Source organism: Felis catus, chromosome C2 (assembly GCF_018350175.1).
Source record: "Felis catus isolate Fca126 chromosome C2, F.catus_Fca126_mat1.0, whole genome shotgun sequence".
NCBI lineage: Eukaryota > Metazoa > Chordata > Mammalia > Carnivora > Felidae > Felis > Felis catus.
The window spans coordinates 4,183,103-4,199,944 of record NC_058376.1 but is presented as its reverse complement, the minus strand read 5'-3'; the positions used below and the strand labels follow the sequence as shown (position 1 = coordinate 4,199,944).

General features: G+C 50.8%; 1 protein-coding gene and 1 long non-coding RNA gene across 7 annotated transcripts in view; both read right to left on the bottom strand.

Annotated features, from left to right (window-relative positions):
• Positions 1 to 562: 562 nt before the first annotated feature.
• On the bottom strand, positions 563 to 3,433 carry LOC123379851. Its single transcript, XR_006584767.1, has 2 exons — positions 3,137 to 3,433; positions 563 to 869 (listed from the first exon to the last, which is right to left on the bottom strand). It is a non-coding gene; the product is annotated as an uncharacterized LOC123379851 (long non-coding RNA).
• Positions 3,434 to 13,186: 9,753 nt separating this feature from the next.
• PRDM15 (PR/SET domain 15) overlaps positions 13,187 to 16,842 on the bottom strand; it is a 68,466-nt gene continuing 64,810 nt past the window's right edge. For all 6 annotated transcript variants that reach the window (XM_045036576.1, XM_045036577.1, XM_045036579.1 and 3 more), the window contains one exon: positions 13,187 to 15,755. In XM_045036576.1, the coding sequence (XP_044892511.1) occupies positions 15,276 to 15,755 (480 nt within the window). In that variant the 3' untranslated portion in view covers positions 13,187 to 15,275. The remainder of the gene's footprint in view (positions 15,756 to 16,842) is intronic.

The window sequence follows — 16,842 nt, the reverse complement described above, 5'->3', positions numbered from 1 at the left end:
TTTTTAAAAGGCTCTCATTTTCCATACTTTTAGAACAATGTTTTAAAAACTTCCACTTTCTGCGGAGAGATTTTTTTTTTCCTGCAACGAAGCAGAATTTCCCTGCAACTTCCGTGCAAGTGTGGGAAAGGGCAGAGGCGTGCATGGGAGAGGGAGCCCTGGTAAACACCGCCAGGGCGGACGCCTGGGAAGCGGGGCGGGGAGGTGGCCCGGGAGCTAGGACGCGGCCCCGAGGGAGAGGCCCAGGACACGAGCCCGGTCCTCAGGCCCTCCTCGGAGATTCTTGGGACTCTGTTGCATAAAACACCACCTCTGTACCTTCCTGCAAGACAGGAAGAAGATTCTTACTACAGTTAAGTACGTGACACGTCCCGGGTGGACGTTTTTCATCCTCGCCGCTGGTGTTTCCTGCTTTCCGGTTACCCTGTCCTCTGACCTGCCCTTGATCACAGAAACCACAGCTGCAGGGCCATTCATCTCAGAGAGGAGACACACAAACCACGTGGCACGGTGGGCAACGCGCTCGGATGACTGAGGAGAAAGAAATCCATAGAACCACGAAAACAGCCCAGTTCTTATAATTCAAGATTTCGACTCCTGGATTTGCAAGCAACCCCCGTGAAATGTGTATTACTTATTAAAGAGTGTACTTCAGCGTCGAAGGTTTGTAGAGTAACGGCCACTGTCTTGAAGAAACGTAGATACATACCGTTTCCGGTTGACTGCAGCAACTTACAGACTACTTCTGGCATATTTGAAGGCAGTCGTCGTAAATATTTTCACCTATAGTCCAAAGGGGCTTGTCTTTCCAGGACTGTCTCTTCAGCAGCACGCAGGGGTGAGTGCAGTGGCCCCTCGGGCATGGGTTCCTGCTGCGGGGGAGTAAGGGAAGCAGAATTGGAGGGGCTCTCTGGGCGGGTCATGGCCAAAGGGAGAACGGCCACCCACACAGCAGACGGGCACAAAAAAATTGCAAACGGCCACTGGGCAGACGTAGGAATTGAAAGAGAAAGAGTAACTACTGTGTAAACCATACATTTTTTTTTTAAGTTTATTTATTTATTTTGAGAGAGACAGAGAGAGGGAGAGAAGAGAGGGGCATATAGAGAAGGAGAGAGAATCCCACGCAGGCTCCGTGCCATCAGTGGGGAGCCCGACACGGGGCCAGAACCCACGAACCGTGAGGTCATGACCTGAGCCAAAATCAAGAGTTGGACACTCAACCGACTGAGCCACCCGGGTGCCCCAACCATACGTTTTTCAACGCCACACTATTCAACGTCAAATCACAGGTCACGTGCCAAGGATGAAAAGCACCACAAAGCCCCCCGTTACAGGGAAATTCAGGACCTCTCCAGAGTGGACCTACTCTCGTCGGATAGTGACGGGTCTTACTGTACGGAAGTCTAAAAATCTCCACAAAGTCATCCGTGCTTCTAGGAAAAGCACAAAGAACCCTGTGTTACTTGCGTTTGGTCCCGGATCCTCAGAATTCCTTCACCGGCCAAGTCTTTGCTGCAAGACTCACGTAGAGATGCTCTAAAATTGATCCTGAACTCACCACTAAAGTATAATTTAATAAAAGATTTTAGAAGGATATAATTCATATTTTTCCCCCCAAATCTACATGAGACAGAAGTGTCATTGAGGCCCATTTTCTAGCACAGATAGAAATAATTTAAGTAACGTTTCAGGGGCTCCTGGCTGGCTCAATTGGTGGGCAGTTCGACTCTTGATCTCGGGGTCATGCGTTTTAGCCCCATGCTGTGCGTGGAGACTAGTTAAATAAGTAAATAAACTCTAAAAAATAATCATAATAATAACTAAGCCAACAAATTTAAACTAGCATAAAAAAATAAATTACAATACAAAATTACAATTAAAAATTTGCTTGAATATAAAATTGCAATTAAGGGGCACCTGGGTGGCTCAGTCACCCAGGTTGAGCGTCCGACTCGATTTCTGCTCACGTCACGGTCCCAGCCCCGCGTCGGGCTCCATGCTGAGCATAGAGCCTGCTTAAGATTCTCTCTCTCCCTCTGCCCCTCTCCCGCACTCTCTCTCTCTCTCTCAAACAATAACAGAAAAAACTGCAATAAGAAATCAGCAAATCTAAATATTGCAGAAGACATTTCTACCTATACTCTAATTTACTCATGCTTAACACTCATTTGCAAAAGACAAACTAAATGTGTATTTAAAAATCTATTCTAGGGGCGCCTGGGGGGCTCAGTCGGTTAAGCATCTGACTTCGGCTCAGGTCATGATCTCATGGTTCGTGAGTTCAAGCCCCACGTCAGGCTCTGTGCTGACAGCTCGGAGCCTGGAGCCTGTTTCGGATTCTGTCTCCCTCTCTCTCTCTCTGCCCCTCCTCCACTCACACTCCATCTTTTTCTCAAAAATAAATAAACATTTAAAGCAAAAATTTTTTAAATCTATTCAAAAATGCTAACCGAGGGACACCTGGCTGGCTCAGTCCATACAGCATGGGACACTTGATCTCTGGGTCATGAGTTCAAGCCCCACATTGGGCCTAAAGATTACATAAATAAAATGAAATGAAATGAAATGAAATGAAATGAAATAAAAAATGAAATGAAATAAAATAAAATTTGAAAAAAATGCTAACCAAATATCTTGGAACTTGAGTTGAATTTGTGAACATGTGTGTGTGCTTTGAGAGAATGTATGAAAGAAAATATTTTATTTCCACTGACATGTCCCATGAGAAAAGCTTCCGTGAACAGGACCTCGAATTTGGAAAGCATCACGAGACCAACAGCAGATTTTATCATGGGTCACGTGAGCCCAGCCATCCACTGCCTGGTCTTAAAACATGCTGACGTGCACACTTCCCATTCGCAGGTGGAGCCATCAAGGACCTTCTGGCCCGTTCTACTTCATCAGAGATGCTCAGGACCTAAGCGAACGAGGCAGGGGTCTCCAGCTCCCCCACGTCAGTGTAAAATTAGGGAGGTTCTAAGAGGAAGGAAGCTAAATCCTTCCTTAGCTGCTCTACCTGGACAGCCCAGGGTCGCCTTGGTTCCTTACACGGTTTGAGGCTACCCCAAAGTTGTCAAGCCAAAAAAAAAAAAAGCCCGTGTCACCCCAAGTTGTCAGGTGTGAAGAAAAATACCTTTGAAGGCACTTTAGATTTTTGGTAAACGGCTCTCTTTAACCTTACATCCAGGAACAGTTCTGCGGTAACATGAAGATATCAAGGAACCTCTAAGCGAGGACGAAGCTATTCGTTGGATGGGTATCCACAACGAGACGCATTCGACTGCTGGACAAAATAAAAACAAAGCAAAAAAGACTGGTTGCTTTAAATGAATGCAGACGATAACTATAATAAAATATGCCGTTCTCTTTGAAACCTTCTAAGCCTTTCTAAGACCTCCAATTTCTGAGCTTCTGTTCTGTCAACCCCCATCTTACCAGTAAGTCATGCACTTTCTAGGCCTTTCTTAAGAAGACTTCAAATCGAAATATAATTAACGTGAAAAAGAACTCCTACCAAACCCTCATGCGGTGTTTCCCCAGTGGCAGCTGCGGGGGTGGGGGGGTGGGGGTGGGGGGAGCCGGGCTGTGCGCGTGAATGTGGCCCGTGAGGGCGGGGGCAGCAGCCCCCCTCCCCAGCCCTTCCGACACTGGTGCTCGCCCTGTAGTCTGACACTTCCCTGTAGAACAATGACTCGTGATGCTGATGTCACGGTCTTGCCAGCTCAGCTCTGGAAGAAGTTACCCAAGGTCCCGCTGCGGGGCCACGATTAATTAGGAACGACTGCCAAAGTGCCCAGAACAGCTGTGCGTCCTGTATACACAGTCACCCCCTGCCTTCAGATTCAAAAGGAAGTACCAATTTAAAGCCTAGCACTGTGGTTCAGAAACCTTCAAAATCGCATACTTTGAACGTCCTAATTAAATCCAGACCACGGGGAAAATATATATATATATATTTTGCAGGGGTATTTCATTGGTCAACTAGAAAAAAAAAAAGCAATTGACTTACGGTGTTCTGGAAACTATTGTTTCTCGAGATCAAAAACTTAACCATTTTGGAGAACATTCCTGGACAAGAAGGACAAGCCAGAATGCTCTCCTGAGGGTGTGTTCCCCACCCTGCGGGCATGTGTTGTGGATAATAAAAAGGGCTCCTTCAACTGGGTGATAATATCCTGGCTGTGATTAAGGTACCATTACTCTTTGTAAGGCGTTCTAAAAAGTGAAAGAAAGATTATGTGCTTAAGCAACATTTACAGCCTTTGTGTAGTGGAGCCTTCTGTGTACGTCATACGCCAAGGTCAAAGGGAAGACAAGTCTAAAGCGTCCGTGCAATAGAGCGCGACATAAGCTACAGAAGCCAGAGAGCTTCATTTCCCATCCGGTCCCGATGGGACAGTAAGGACTTGAATATCTTTACAAGCTTGCTACCTGAAGTTTGTGAAACACACTCAGATTCGATGTAACCACGATGCTTTGGACGCTGCACTGGCCAAACGTTTAAATATCCCTGGAAAACCGATCGCCAAAGAAACGCAAAGTTGTTTGGAGTGACGTGCCGGCATAGAAAATAAAACTGCAGAAATGCACAGTGAGGAACCGTTTCTTTGCAAGAGCGAGAGACGGCGTTCAGGCTGCATAAAAACGAGCTTATTCTTCGTGTAAGTTAAAAAATAGAACCTATGATGAGCAACGGGTAGTCTCCCCTCAGCTTTGCCATTACATCTGGTATTAAGGCGCGGGCAAGGACTGGTCTGAGCGATGTTCTTTGTACGGATGTTTCAGGGGACGTCCTGCACCATGCCCCCACAGTGGTTCACGCACGTCCAGTCTCCCTTTGTCAGATCGCAGGGAGCTGGTGCAGACTCATTCTTATTTTGTCACTCCCGGGAAAAGTGAGGATTTTAAAAACATCACCTCGGGGATGACCCGTGGGCTTTATTGCCAAAGACAGGACAACAGTCAACAAATTCTAGAGACTCTCTGTGCACTTGTCACGTTTAACGTAAGCGAAACGATTCAGAGTCTCTAAGTCACTGGACTTTCCACAACACACCCAGCCCTTAATTAGAGCAAGACCCTTAATTAGAATAAGCAGAATAACCATTTAGAGTCTACAGTCAACATTTGGAACCCCTGAAGGTTCGGAGGAGAGTCAGAGCAGAGAACACATTTGGAGACAACGCATCAGGACGAGGGCTGGTTAAGGAGTCAGTTGGTGGGTTTACAAAGTGGGAGGTTAGGAGCCACGGGCTATAATCAGCTCCCCTTGACCTTTAGCACGGACAGAACAAGAAGAAACACCTCGAAGTACCCGGCGTGAGGATGCTTTGGGACGGGAGCACTCACACGATGGTGCGACATTGTGAAATCTTCTTCCCCTTGCTTCATTAATAAAATAAATCACGTACCGGGTAGTTTAGCCACATTTCTGTTCTCAGTTTCTTTTTTTTTTTTTTCAACGTTTATTTATTTTTGGGACAGAGAGAGACAGAGCATGAACGGGGGAGGGGCAGAGAGACAGGGAGGCACAGAATCGGAAACAGGCTCCAGGCTCTGAGCCATCAGCCCAGAGCCTGACACGGGGCTCGAACTCACGGACCGCGAGATCGTGACCTGGCTGAAGTCGGATGCTTAACCGACTGCGCCACCCAGGCGCCCCATGTTCTCGGTTTCAAATAATGGTGCCAGATTGCAGCTAAGGGCTGTAAAACCTGAGCTGGTCCCAAGGTGAAGAAAAAGACGCCCAGCTCAGCCCTGAGTCACTGGAGCTGTCCACCCAATAGAAGTTCTCACAGCAACTTACTTTGTAAACTAGAGGTGGGGGCAAGCCCTAGAGAGTCAGAAGTCTGGCTGTGGCTGGTGAGGAATCAGTTGAAATATTTAGGCTTTGACTTCACTCGGAGGCAGGGGTGACGTGGGAGGTTAATTATAGCCACAGTGAGCCAGCTCGCTTATGGAGCCATGTATGACCAATAGAAGCCAGGAAAGTCATTTAATTTTTTTGTTGTAGCCTTTTAAATTAAAAGAGGGGAAAAAAATCGGTCTCTAGTTAAAAAAAAAAAAAGTCTCTGTATTATTAGGTGTCCTATGCAGATGCTGGTTATTTCGGGAACGTTCTGATCAATCCCGGTGGGATACTCTTAATCAGGAGCCGAAGAATGTCAGCCTAGTGGGGCTGTCTACAAAAACATTGTTCTTTTAAAAGGAATTATCTGGCGCAAGTAGGGGGCTAGCAGCTTCTCAAAATACAAGGTCTCCGAAAGTACTGACATCGTTCTAAATACGAGGGAAGAAACCCAGTGCCACAAATCGGACATTACAGACACATTAAGAAAACGTTCTAATGATGTTTTACTGGCAAGGAGGTATATTTTGGTTGAGAAACCCCACATCATCTCATGAGATGACCGCCATCTCAGAACGTCATGGGAGGGGGAGGGGGGAATTAACTGAGCTAATAATGTTAATAGAGTCCCTGCTCAGGGGCGCCTGGGTGGCTCAGTCGGTTAAGTGTCCCACTTCAACTCAGGTCACGATCTCGCGGTCCGTGAGTTCGAGCCCCGCGTCAGGCTCTGGGCTGATGGCTCAGAGCCTGGAGCCTGCTTCGGATTCTGTGTCTCCCTCTCTCTCTGCCCCTCCCCCGTTCATGCCCTGTCTCTCTCTGTCTCAAAAATAAATAAACGTTAAAAAAAATTAAAAAAACAAACAAACAAACAACAGAGTCCTTGCCCAAACAGGAGTCAGTACAATAGGCTGTTACTTTTCTTGTCCTAAACTGATATGCTGGATGTTTAAATACAATTCATTTCATATTTTTACTGATGCTTACAAGATGTACATAAACCCTAAAAATCTAGTGACACACATTTCCCCTCTCTGTTTGTAAAGGAGTAGAAAAATCAGCACCCAGCCTTCCAAAGAGACAATTTGCTGCAGAGAAAGACACCAAGAGACTAAGAACATGAGGTATGGGTATTTTTTTTCACTGTGGTATTTATTGGAAACTTCTATTCTTTCATTTTCCCCATCAAGAGTCTCCAATAGCCCGTTCCAGGGAGGATACTAGAAAGCTATAGAGCAGTGATTGGGGTATAGGAGGCAGTCCAGAGAATATAATGTTTTGAAACCAAATAGGGTACGGTAATGTTTCTCCAGTTGGTATATTTGAATACTGATATGTACCTCAGGGTTTTCAGAAATGTACTGCAACTTGAGATGCCTCAGTGGCTCGTTGGTTAAGTGTCCAATTTCAGCTCGGGTCGTGATCTCGCGATTCATGAGTTCAAGTCCCGCATCAGGCTCTGTGCTGACAGCTCGAGGCCTGGAGCCTGCTTTGGATTCTGTCTCTATCTCTCTGCCCCTCCCTGCTCATGCTCTGTCTCTCTCTTTCTCTGTCAAATATAAAATAAAACCCAAAAAATTATTTAAAAAATGTACTGCGACTTTAGGCATCAGACTTACTTGATTGTGTCACATAAATTTTTCCGTTTGCATTTCCGTTAAGTGGTCATTTAACATAATGAAGATTTCTTGTCCCCTGGTGTCTTCCTGCTGCCTGAAGGGCTTCCTTTAGGATTGCTGTCGTGCCGTGGTGCCTAATTCTTTCAGCGTCTCTGTGTTTGAAAAAGTCTTTCTTCAGCCACCTTTTTTTTACGAAGATATTTTTGCTGGGTATAGAATTTATGTTGACTGTTTCCTTCAATACTTCAAGGATGCGTCTTCCCGGCTTCTGGCTGGCGCCATGTGGATGAGTTGTCTGTCAACATTGTCTTTGTTCCCCTGTATACCATGTGTCTTTTTCCTCTGGATGCTCTTAGCTCCTTTTCCTTGCCACTGTTTTTAAGCAATCTGGTTATCATATGCCTTGATGTGGTTTTCTTCATAGTCTTGTGCTTGGGATTCATTGAACTTCTTGAATATGTAGGCTTATAGTTTTCCTCCAAGCTGGAAGAATTAGGATCATGATTTCTTCAGATATCTTTTCAGTCTCTCCTCTTCCCCCTCTGAGGACTCTTCAAGGACTCGAATACCACATACATAAGGCTGCTTGAAGTTGTCCCACAGTTCACTGATGCTTTGTTCAGTTTTTCCCCTCAGGTGCCTTTTCTGCACATTTCATTTTAGATAGATTTTGTTGTGGTAAATTCACTGATGCTTTCTTCTGCCGAATCTGACCTTCTGTTAATACTATCCAATGTATTTTTCATGTCATCACTGAAGCTTCACCTGTAGGAGTTCAATTAGATCTGTTTTAAAAAACACACCTTCCATGGGGTGCCTGGGTGGCTCAGTCGGTTGAGCATCTGACTCTGGATTTCGGCTCAAGTCAGGATCCCAACATTGTGGGATCCAGCTCCATGTGCGATCCCAATCCAGCTTGGATTTTCTCTCTCCCTCAACCCCTCTCCCCTGCTCCTGCTCTAAAATAAATTTTAAAGATGAAAAAAAAAAAAAAACCACCCAAAACCTCACATCTTCTGTGCCTCTAACATGATCAGTTCTCCCTCTGGCTTTTTGAACATATGGAAAACAGTTAAATTCACTCTTTTAATGCCCCGGTCTAGTAATTCTATCATTTCTGAGCTGGGTTTTATTAGTTAACTTTGCTTCTCATTGCGGGTCATCTTCTCCTGATTCTTCAAGGCCTGGTAACTTTTGATCAGCTGCCCTCATGAATGTTACACTGCTGGTGGCTGGATATTTTTGTGTTCCTATAAAATAGGCTTCAGCTTTGTTCTGGGAGTCAGTCAAGGATCCTGGAAACAGTTGATCCTTTCATGTTTTATTTTTAAGCTTTGTTAGATGGGACCAGGGCTGAGCTTAGGGCTGACTTCCCATGACACTGACACACAATGTTTCTGAGAACTCCGCGCCACGTTCCCCAAATAATGAGGTTTCTCGTTCTCCGCGGTGGTAGATGCTGTGCTGTCAGTGCTCAGCTAAAGATACACAAGGGAGGCTCTGCTGGTCTCTGGAGGTTTCTCTCTGTACAGCTCCCGGACCCACAGGTCCACCTCATCAATTCAGAGACAGCTGTCCTCTGCCTGGGCCCCAGGCTGCACACGGGGCAACAGCAAGAATTGCCTTGCTGGTTTTTGGTCCCTCGGGACCACTGTCCTTCACTCTGGTGCCAAGGCTTCAGTACCCTTGTGTCATGTGCTTCCTTGGCTTTCTTGTTTCCATCTTGGAGGGTAAACCCATCCCTAGCCCCCCTTGGCCAGAAGCAGGAGTGTCAGATCAGAGAATTGCAGGTGTGACACTCTCCAGGGTTCTTCTTTCCCTTTGCCATGACAACCAGCGACACAGGGGACTGGGGGGGGAGGGCGGGGTGTCCTCTGGTGCCAGAGGAAGGAGCCTGCGGGACCCACACAGCTTTAGCAGCAAGGAGATTCACTGTTTTAGCCGCTAAGACTTTAGGTTTGTTACTACAGCAGAAAACAGCCCATTCTGACCAAATGGGGTTTCCTAAGTGTTACACGAGACAGAGTCTCATCATCTATGAGAACATCGTACTTGAAGAGAACATACAGAAGCGCTCGGTCCACAGCAAAGAGACCACACAAACCACACGTTAGACGACACTGGCCAGGGACAACTGTGACGCCACGGCTGTGATTAATCTTGATTGTGCACCAGGCTTCACTGGGCTGGGTGCACTCAGGGGAAATGGACAGAATGGTGACGAAAACAGCACAGCCCCTCCTTCTGGAGCTCACCGAATAGCGACAAAGAAGCTCCCTAGCGAATATCCGATGTCATTACCGACTGATGAGTGCTGTGCCGAAAGCTTGCAGCTTGCTACCGGCGTGGGGAATGCTAGCTTCTGGAGGATTCGGGAAGGCTTCTTTGAGGAAGTGACATTTGAGCCACCATCTGAAGCACACGCAGGCATGAACCAGGTGCAGAGAACCCCCGGAGGGGAGAGGCTGGACCGAGGCAGGACAGGCCCCTGCAGGCCTCGAGCCACAGAAAGGATCCGGTTGGGGGCGCCAGGGGGTCTCAGTCAGGCATCTGACTCCGGCTCAGGTCATGATCTCATAGTTCGTAGGTTCGAGCCCCACAACAGGCTCTGTGCTGACAGCTCGGAGGCTGGAGCCTGCTTCGGATTGTGTCTCCCTCTCTCTCTGCCTCTCCCCTGCTCAGGCTCTGTGTCTCTCTCTCTCAAAAATAAATAAACATTAAAAAAAATTAGGGGTGCCTGGGTGGCTCAGTTAAGTGTCCGACTTTGGCTCAGGTCATGATCTTGCGGTTCGTGGGTTCAAGCCCCACATCAGGCTCTGTGCTCAGTGCGGATAGCTCAGAGCCCAGGGTCTGCTTTGGATTCTGTGTCTCTGCCCCTCTCCCACTTGCGCTCTTTCTCAGAAATAAATATTAAAAATAATTAAAAAAAAAAAAAAAAAAGGATCAGGTTGTGTCCAGACAGCACTTAGAACCGCTGGAGGACTCTGGACTTGGTGCACGGATGACACAATGGAAAAGCACCCTTACAAGGGCCATTGAGGTGGCGTGGAGAACGGACTCTTGGGAACGGGGGTGGGGTGGAGGGGCTGGGCGGCCCCTAGGGAGCTGGAGAGCTGGAGTGGGGAACAGTCTCAGATATGGCGAATCCTGACAGGTCCCTAACCGCTCAGATGTAAACGTGGGACGCAGGGACACGTCCAGGTTGGCTCTGGCTGATTCGATGGACAGGGCTGTCAGCTGTGAGTGGGCACGGTGGGAGAGGGCCAGCTTTGGGGCTGGGGGGGGGGTCACAAACCCCACGGGTTGGACGAGCTGGGACATCCAGGTGGATAAGCTGGGGCGCTTTGTTTCAGCAAAGGATGCAGCCAGCAACCACCCCCCCCCACCTCCCACCCCTGCCAGCATCGCGTGGGATAAGCAGTCAGCCTCGCTGATCTAGACAGGTCCCCCCCCTTCCCCCACTACGCTGTGGCTCCATTTTGTGGCTCACGCTCAGGAGAGGAGGGGAGCTGGGGGTTTCCGGCCAAGCTCCGGACTGTCACACAAGCGGGGAGGTACCAGCCCTCGGGAGGGGAGCACCCCATCGTGCAACAGGCAGTATTCGGCAGGCTCCTCCTCGCTCTTCCCCGGCTAGCGTGCTGGGCTGGGCTCCCTGTAAGGACACACGCTGGGTCTATGTCCCACCGATGGGACCCCTTCCCCCCGTGGGGCTCCCTCCTCACGGAAGGAGAAACCCCGTCAATGGGGAAGGAGCAGGCTGCTTAGTTCGAAGGCAGCAGGATGTGGACCTCTGTGCTCTGGCGGGGGTTGTCTGCAAACGTCACCTGCCCGCACCTGGGGACCGTGGGGAGCAGGGCTGGTCCCGGCTCTTCGTCCGAGCGGCCTAGGGCCACTTCTGGATTATTCTGCCCACGGCACCACCGCACGTACAAGCATTCATCCCTGTCGTTCCAGAACCAGGATCCCTTTGGTGTCAGTGCCCTCGAGTCCCCCCTTTCTGTGGGAATTTGTTTTCAGGGCGCGTGGAGGGACTATTCACAGACCGAAGCTGTTGGTTTCCAGCACATCATGTGGCCGTCAGCAGAGCAAATCGCTTCTCAGTGTCCCTACGTCACAAAGCAGCACAGGAGCAGTGATGAGCCAGATGTGTCTGCACAGCAACGAACCCGCCTCCACTGAAGTGTGTTGAAAGGCTGCCTTTGTGTGGAAGAGAACCGTGTAGTTCCGGCCCCTACAGGAAGGTCAAGTGAACCAACTCTATTCACTGGCAGAATTAGCTGCTACCGGAAACTAGCTAAAACTGGACAAAAGTATCTAAGACAGGCTCTCGTAGTTCAATCCCTAAGGACTGGATGGGACTTAAGGTGTTTTATAACTTTAAAATGACGATCCTAACAGACGGGAACATATAATTTAATGTTTGACCAATGAAATAAGGGACCGTTCTGGGCCACCTGTCCAAAGAAATGCCTTAAGTTTTCCCCTCTCTGGCTACTTCTCTTTTTCACATCCATTTTCTCCCGATCTAAGCTTTGCCAAAGATACGACACACACCTTCTTCGCTGTTTTTCAGATCCCCGTGAAAGCTTCTGATATACCTCAGTGTCTCTGACAATGTGTCAAATGGCCTAGACATCAAGTGGGTTTTGGGCTGGACAGGAATCAAGACGCGGTCGACGGCAGGAACTACAACTATTCTCCAAAGACGCCGTGGGTGGGGGGCCGCCCGGAACGGGTGGTCGGGGAGGAGGGCCAGCGATTGAAAAACACAGGTCTCCGCACCTTTTATTTGTTATTATACAAACCGATGGGACACGACAATTACTCGACTCCTCAAAACGGTCTTCGTGCCTTTCAAAATCCAACGGGAAGTCACGGAGGCCACCTGGCGCTGAGAAGCCTCGAGCTTCGCGCATTCAGATGATGCCGTGGCTGGAAAGGACGCGTAAGGTCTGTGACCCTCCCTCCCGCACCCGGGATTCTCCGAGGCGGTTTCCTGTCGGACCGAGTGAGGTGGCACCTGGCGCAGGGGGCACGTCCACGGAAGTGCCGTTCCGGGGGCCCAGGCTCTTCCTCGCCACAGAGCACGCAATTCACGGGGAGCAGCGGCGGCCTGGGATCCAGCTCTGCGAGAGTCACGCCGTGAACGTGGCACAGGACCCCACACCCTTACAAATCCACGGGTCCAAGGGAAGTTCTCGCGACTGCTTAATCTAGGACACCCAGCACGGACTCACGGAGCTGGGCGGCCACAGCGGCCTGATCTAATGTCCTCCCATGAACACAGCTGCGCCCCTGGCGTCAGTTAAAACACGAAATACTTCCCGTCAGTAAACAGCGATGCACGCGCAGAACAATCTATGGTCGGGGACTCTTTTGGTTGAGTGCTTTTTGTTTTGTTTTGTTTTTCTGCTCCCCAGCTCTTGCAAACGCAAATTCACAGCAACTGTTTTAAGACAACACGAACCTATCTGGCCTCAGGTAGTGACCCTAGTAAGACTAAAAGTGAGTAAGACCAAGCGTGTCTACGGGAAACTCAGGAGTGGCGCTGATTTTTATCTGGAGTTCTGATTATCACACGGGGGATCGTCCCACATCTGTGTGTGTAAATGAACAACAAGTGGGCACCAGGGCCACGCGGCCCACACTGGGATCTTGAGGAGCATCCGATGCGTCCTTACTCGAGGCACAAAAACAACGTCTTTTAAAAAAATAAAACTGTGATTTAAAAGGCCTTTATTTCATAGGGAAGCGGAACAGGAGATAAAGGCTAAAAGAGGTTTCATCCTGACTGTATTTTCACTTGGTTAAAAAAAAAAAAACTGTCAGTGATTTTTCTTTTCTTTTTTTTTTTTTTAAATACATTAGGAACCTCGGTACTCTTGATGACCCCACGGGACCCGGACCGCTTACATTTGGAGGATGAGGACAGGATTTGAGAAAATAGATCACTCCTAGCCCAAGTTCGTTTGATGGAATTATTGTGTATAAAGCAGTTAATTATATACATAAATAACATAAAAATAATTATCATAAATTAAAGAGTCAAATAACCTCCCACTATTAATTCAACTGCAGGCAGGAGACGGGAGTGTGACCGAGCTGTGTCCACGGTGCGGACTCTGGGGACGCTCTTACGTGCCGCGTGGGTGACAGGAGGTCCTTAGTTCTGAAGACAGGTATTGCACGATACGAATTCGAGCCCCGTCCTCAAGATCTCACGACTCGGAATCAAGGGAAATGCTGAGGACGCTGCATTTTGCAGAAGGAGTGGCCCTTGGCCTCCCTGGCGGCCCTAGACGCCTCCCGCCTCACGGGTCCACTACTGACGTGTCACTCTTTCTTCAAGGTGGTCTCCCAAATGACACGGGATGCGTGACAAAGAGCGATCAAGGCCGCAGCAAGGCAGACGTATCATTTCATTTTGGACAGCATTAAAAAGTCTCAGGAGGCTAAAACCTGCGCCTCTGGTTCCCCGGCTGAGCAGCGGGCACGCGTGAGCCTGGCCCACCACCTCTGACACACCGGGGACAAGGCGTGTGACAGCGTGTGCGCCGGGGACGCGGGGATGGCGCTTACTCGGCACGTGCGAGCACGAAGGCCATTAACGCTCCTACTGGCGAACGGACCGCCTCTGCTTTCACGACCGCCCGGCAGCAAATGGCCGTATCTGTGTGCTTCAGAAAAACCTACACTTTTCCATTGTAAAGAGCCAAACCTCCTGCAATATTTTTATCGGAAGTTGGTCCTGAAGCAGATCAACCTTTGGACTGAAGTTGCCACAGAAAGAAAACGTGACTTTCCTCCCTGCTCTTCGGTGGCTCTGGCTGAGCCTCAGCCGTAATAAATATATTTGGATGGCGGCGGATCCCGACACGGCTCTGCGGGAGCCACCAGAGGGGACGGCACGGGGCCGACTCGTCCCACACAGTGGGGTGTCCCCTGTGTTCGGGCACCGGCGCAGAACTGGACGTGGGCCGACACTCCTACAGTGCAAACGACTTTAGCGTGTCAAAATCAAGAACGACGTGGCCACGACGGCGTCCCGGATACGTAATATGTGCTTGAGATAAAGTTAAAAAAAAAACAAAAACCGAAAGCTGAGACTAAAAGTGAATCCACGCGTTATGTTACAAAGAGGCCTTTCGGGCCCGAGTCAGTGACCTCCGGGGACCCCTCACCCATCGTAAGGCCAGAGGGGGGTCGTCCGCAGCCACGGAACACCTCCTCACGGGTCTTCGGCCCAAAGTTGCGTGCATCGTGTTGGACTCGACTCACATCTCCAAGAAGAAAACAAACGTTACTTTCGCTTCTATCTGCTCATTTGCCAGAAACAGCCGGAGGGGAGGCGAAAATGGCGTTTCCTTGCAGCCGGTGGCCCCGTGGGAACCCGTTCTCTGTGCTGACGCAGCGAGTGAGGCCCGAAAGGACACCAGCGGGCCACTCTGCTCCTCGTAACGTATCACTCACCTCTCGGCCCCTGCTCGCCTCGCTTGCCCGGACCCCGTGTCCACCAACCAAGTTCTGTTAGGGGAGGCGGGTGACACGCGGCCTTGCCGGGCACAGGCTGAGCCGCTCACACATGCTGCCACCTGCCAGGAGTCACCCCCCCCAGGCACGCTATCAGATGGCAGTGCTAGCCGGGGAGGGGGGAGAGGGGTCTGGAGACAATTCCGCAAAGCTGAGTCAACCTCACTTACACCTCGAGGACGATGTTTTTCTCTCGGTTTGGTATCCAGCAGACAAATGTCAAAAATAAGCAAGAGCACCTGTGGGCAGGGCTCCTCGTGAGTTCTTGGCGCTTTGACTCAGTAGCCGTACATGTGCTGCTGGGGCTCAGCCGGCACCTGGGGCTGGGGCGCGGGCGGCTGGGGCGCGGGCGGCTGGGGCGCGGGCAGGACGTCCGTCTGGGGCACCGCCCGCCACGTGAGCGGGTGCTGGTCGCTGAGCTGGTTCCCCAGGGGCGTGATGGAGTTGACCAGGGTGGTCAGGTTGATGAAGTGCGCCACGGACTGCGGGCTCGAAGCTTCCGGCTGCGGGTGGACCTGGATGTCGCTCTGGCGGTTGTGCAACATGGCAGAGCCGCTCACGGTGTCAAAGGTCACGGTCAGGATCGAGTTGTCCAGCTGCAGCTGGCGCTCCGGGGTGGTCAGGTGCCCGACAGCCACGGGCTGGAGGTTGGTAAACTGAGTCCCGGCTGCAGTGGTGATGGGGGTCACGGTGATGTTGGTCAAGCCGACGGAGCTCGATGGAGTGGTCACGTTTGGGTCCCCCAGCGTCACTACCACCTGCAAGAGTCACGCACGACACAAAGCGTCAGTAGCGTCTGCAAAACGGACAACCGCCGAACTTTGTGTTGCGCTTTAGACGGGAGCCATCTCAGCACGTGGGGTGACCCCACATCCGGCCCAGACGAAGAGGAAACACCGGGCGGTGGAAGATCAAACCGAGTTAATCTTGTCCCAGAAAAAGAATTCTAGTGACAAAGGGCAGTAAGACACAGACACAGACACAAACGACGTCCCAGGCTGGAGAAGATCGGGGCGAAGAGGTAACGAAAAAGACAGACGTGCGCCCCGCCTCTCCCATTCTCTCCAGCCCCGCGCCTGGCTGCTGGTTAACGGAAATGCCAACCCCGAAGCACCGCACAGATGTGCGGCCCAGGAGCGCACCACTTCAAGAGAAAGGACAGGAACGAGCTGCCAAAGAAACTCAAGAAACGTGTGCGACTGCGATTAGTATCCAAGATTGAGGACCAGCACACGTTGATGACAGATTTGGGAGCCTCCGAACCAAAGTGCTGATGTTGAGCAAACTGGAGACGCCCACGGACAGCGGCACACAGGCTGGCCTCGAGCATCCCTCCCGGGGCTGGGGGGTCCCTGCATCCCTCCCCTGGCACTGGGGGTCCCTGCATCCCTCCCCCGGGGCTGGGGGTCCCTGCATCCCTCCCCCGGGGCTGGGGGTCCCTGCATCCCTCCCGGGGCTGGGGGTCCCTGCATCCCTTCCGGGGCTGGGGGGTCCCTGCATCCCTCCCCCGGGGCTGGGGGTCCCTGCATCCCTCCCCCGGGGTTGGGGGTCCCTGCATCCCTCCCCCTGGGCTGGGGGTCCCTGCATCCCTCCCGGGGCTGGGGGTCGGCCCACTTCCGTGACGAAGGAACACACGGAGGCCACTTCTAACCTCCCAGAAACAACCCGATCCCCAACCAGGCGGGGCCGGCTGTCCCTTGCGCGCTCTACGGTCACACCACTGTTCACGACGACAGGTGCGACGTCTAGCTCTAAGCTGGGACTCGTGCAGCTGGCACGAGCTCCCGGGATTAAGGCTACGTGGGCCGCGGGCCACCAAGGGGCCGCCCCCGAGTCAGGCGTGTG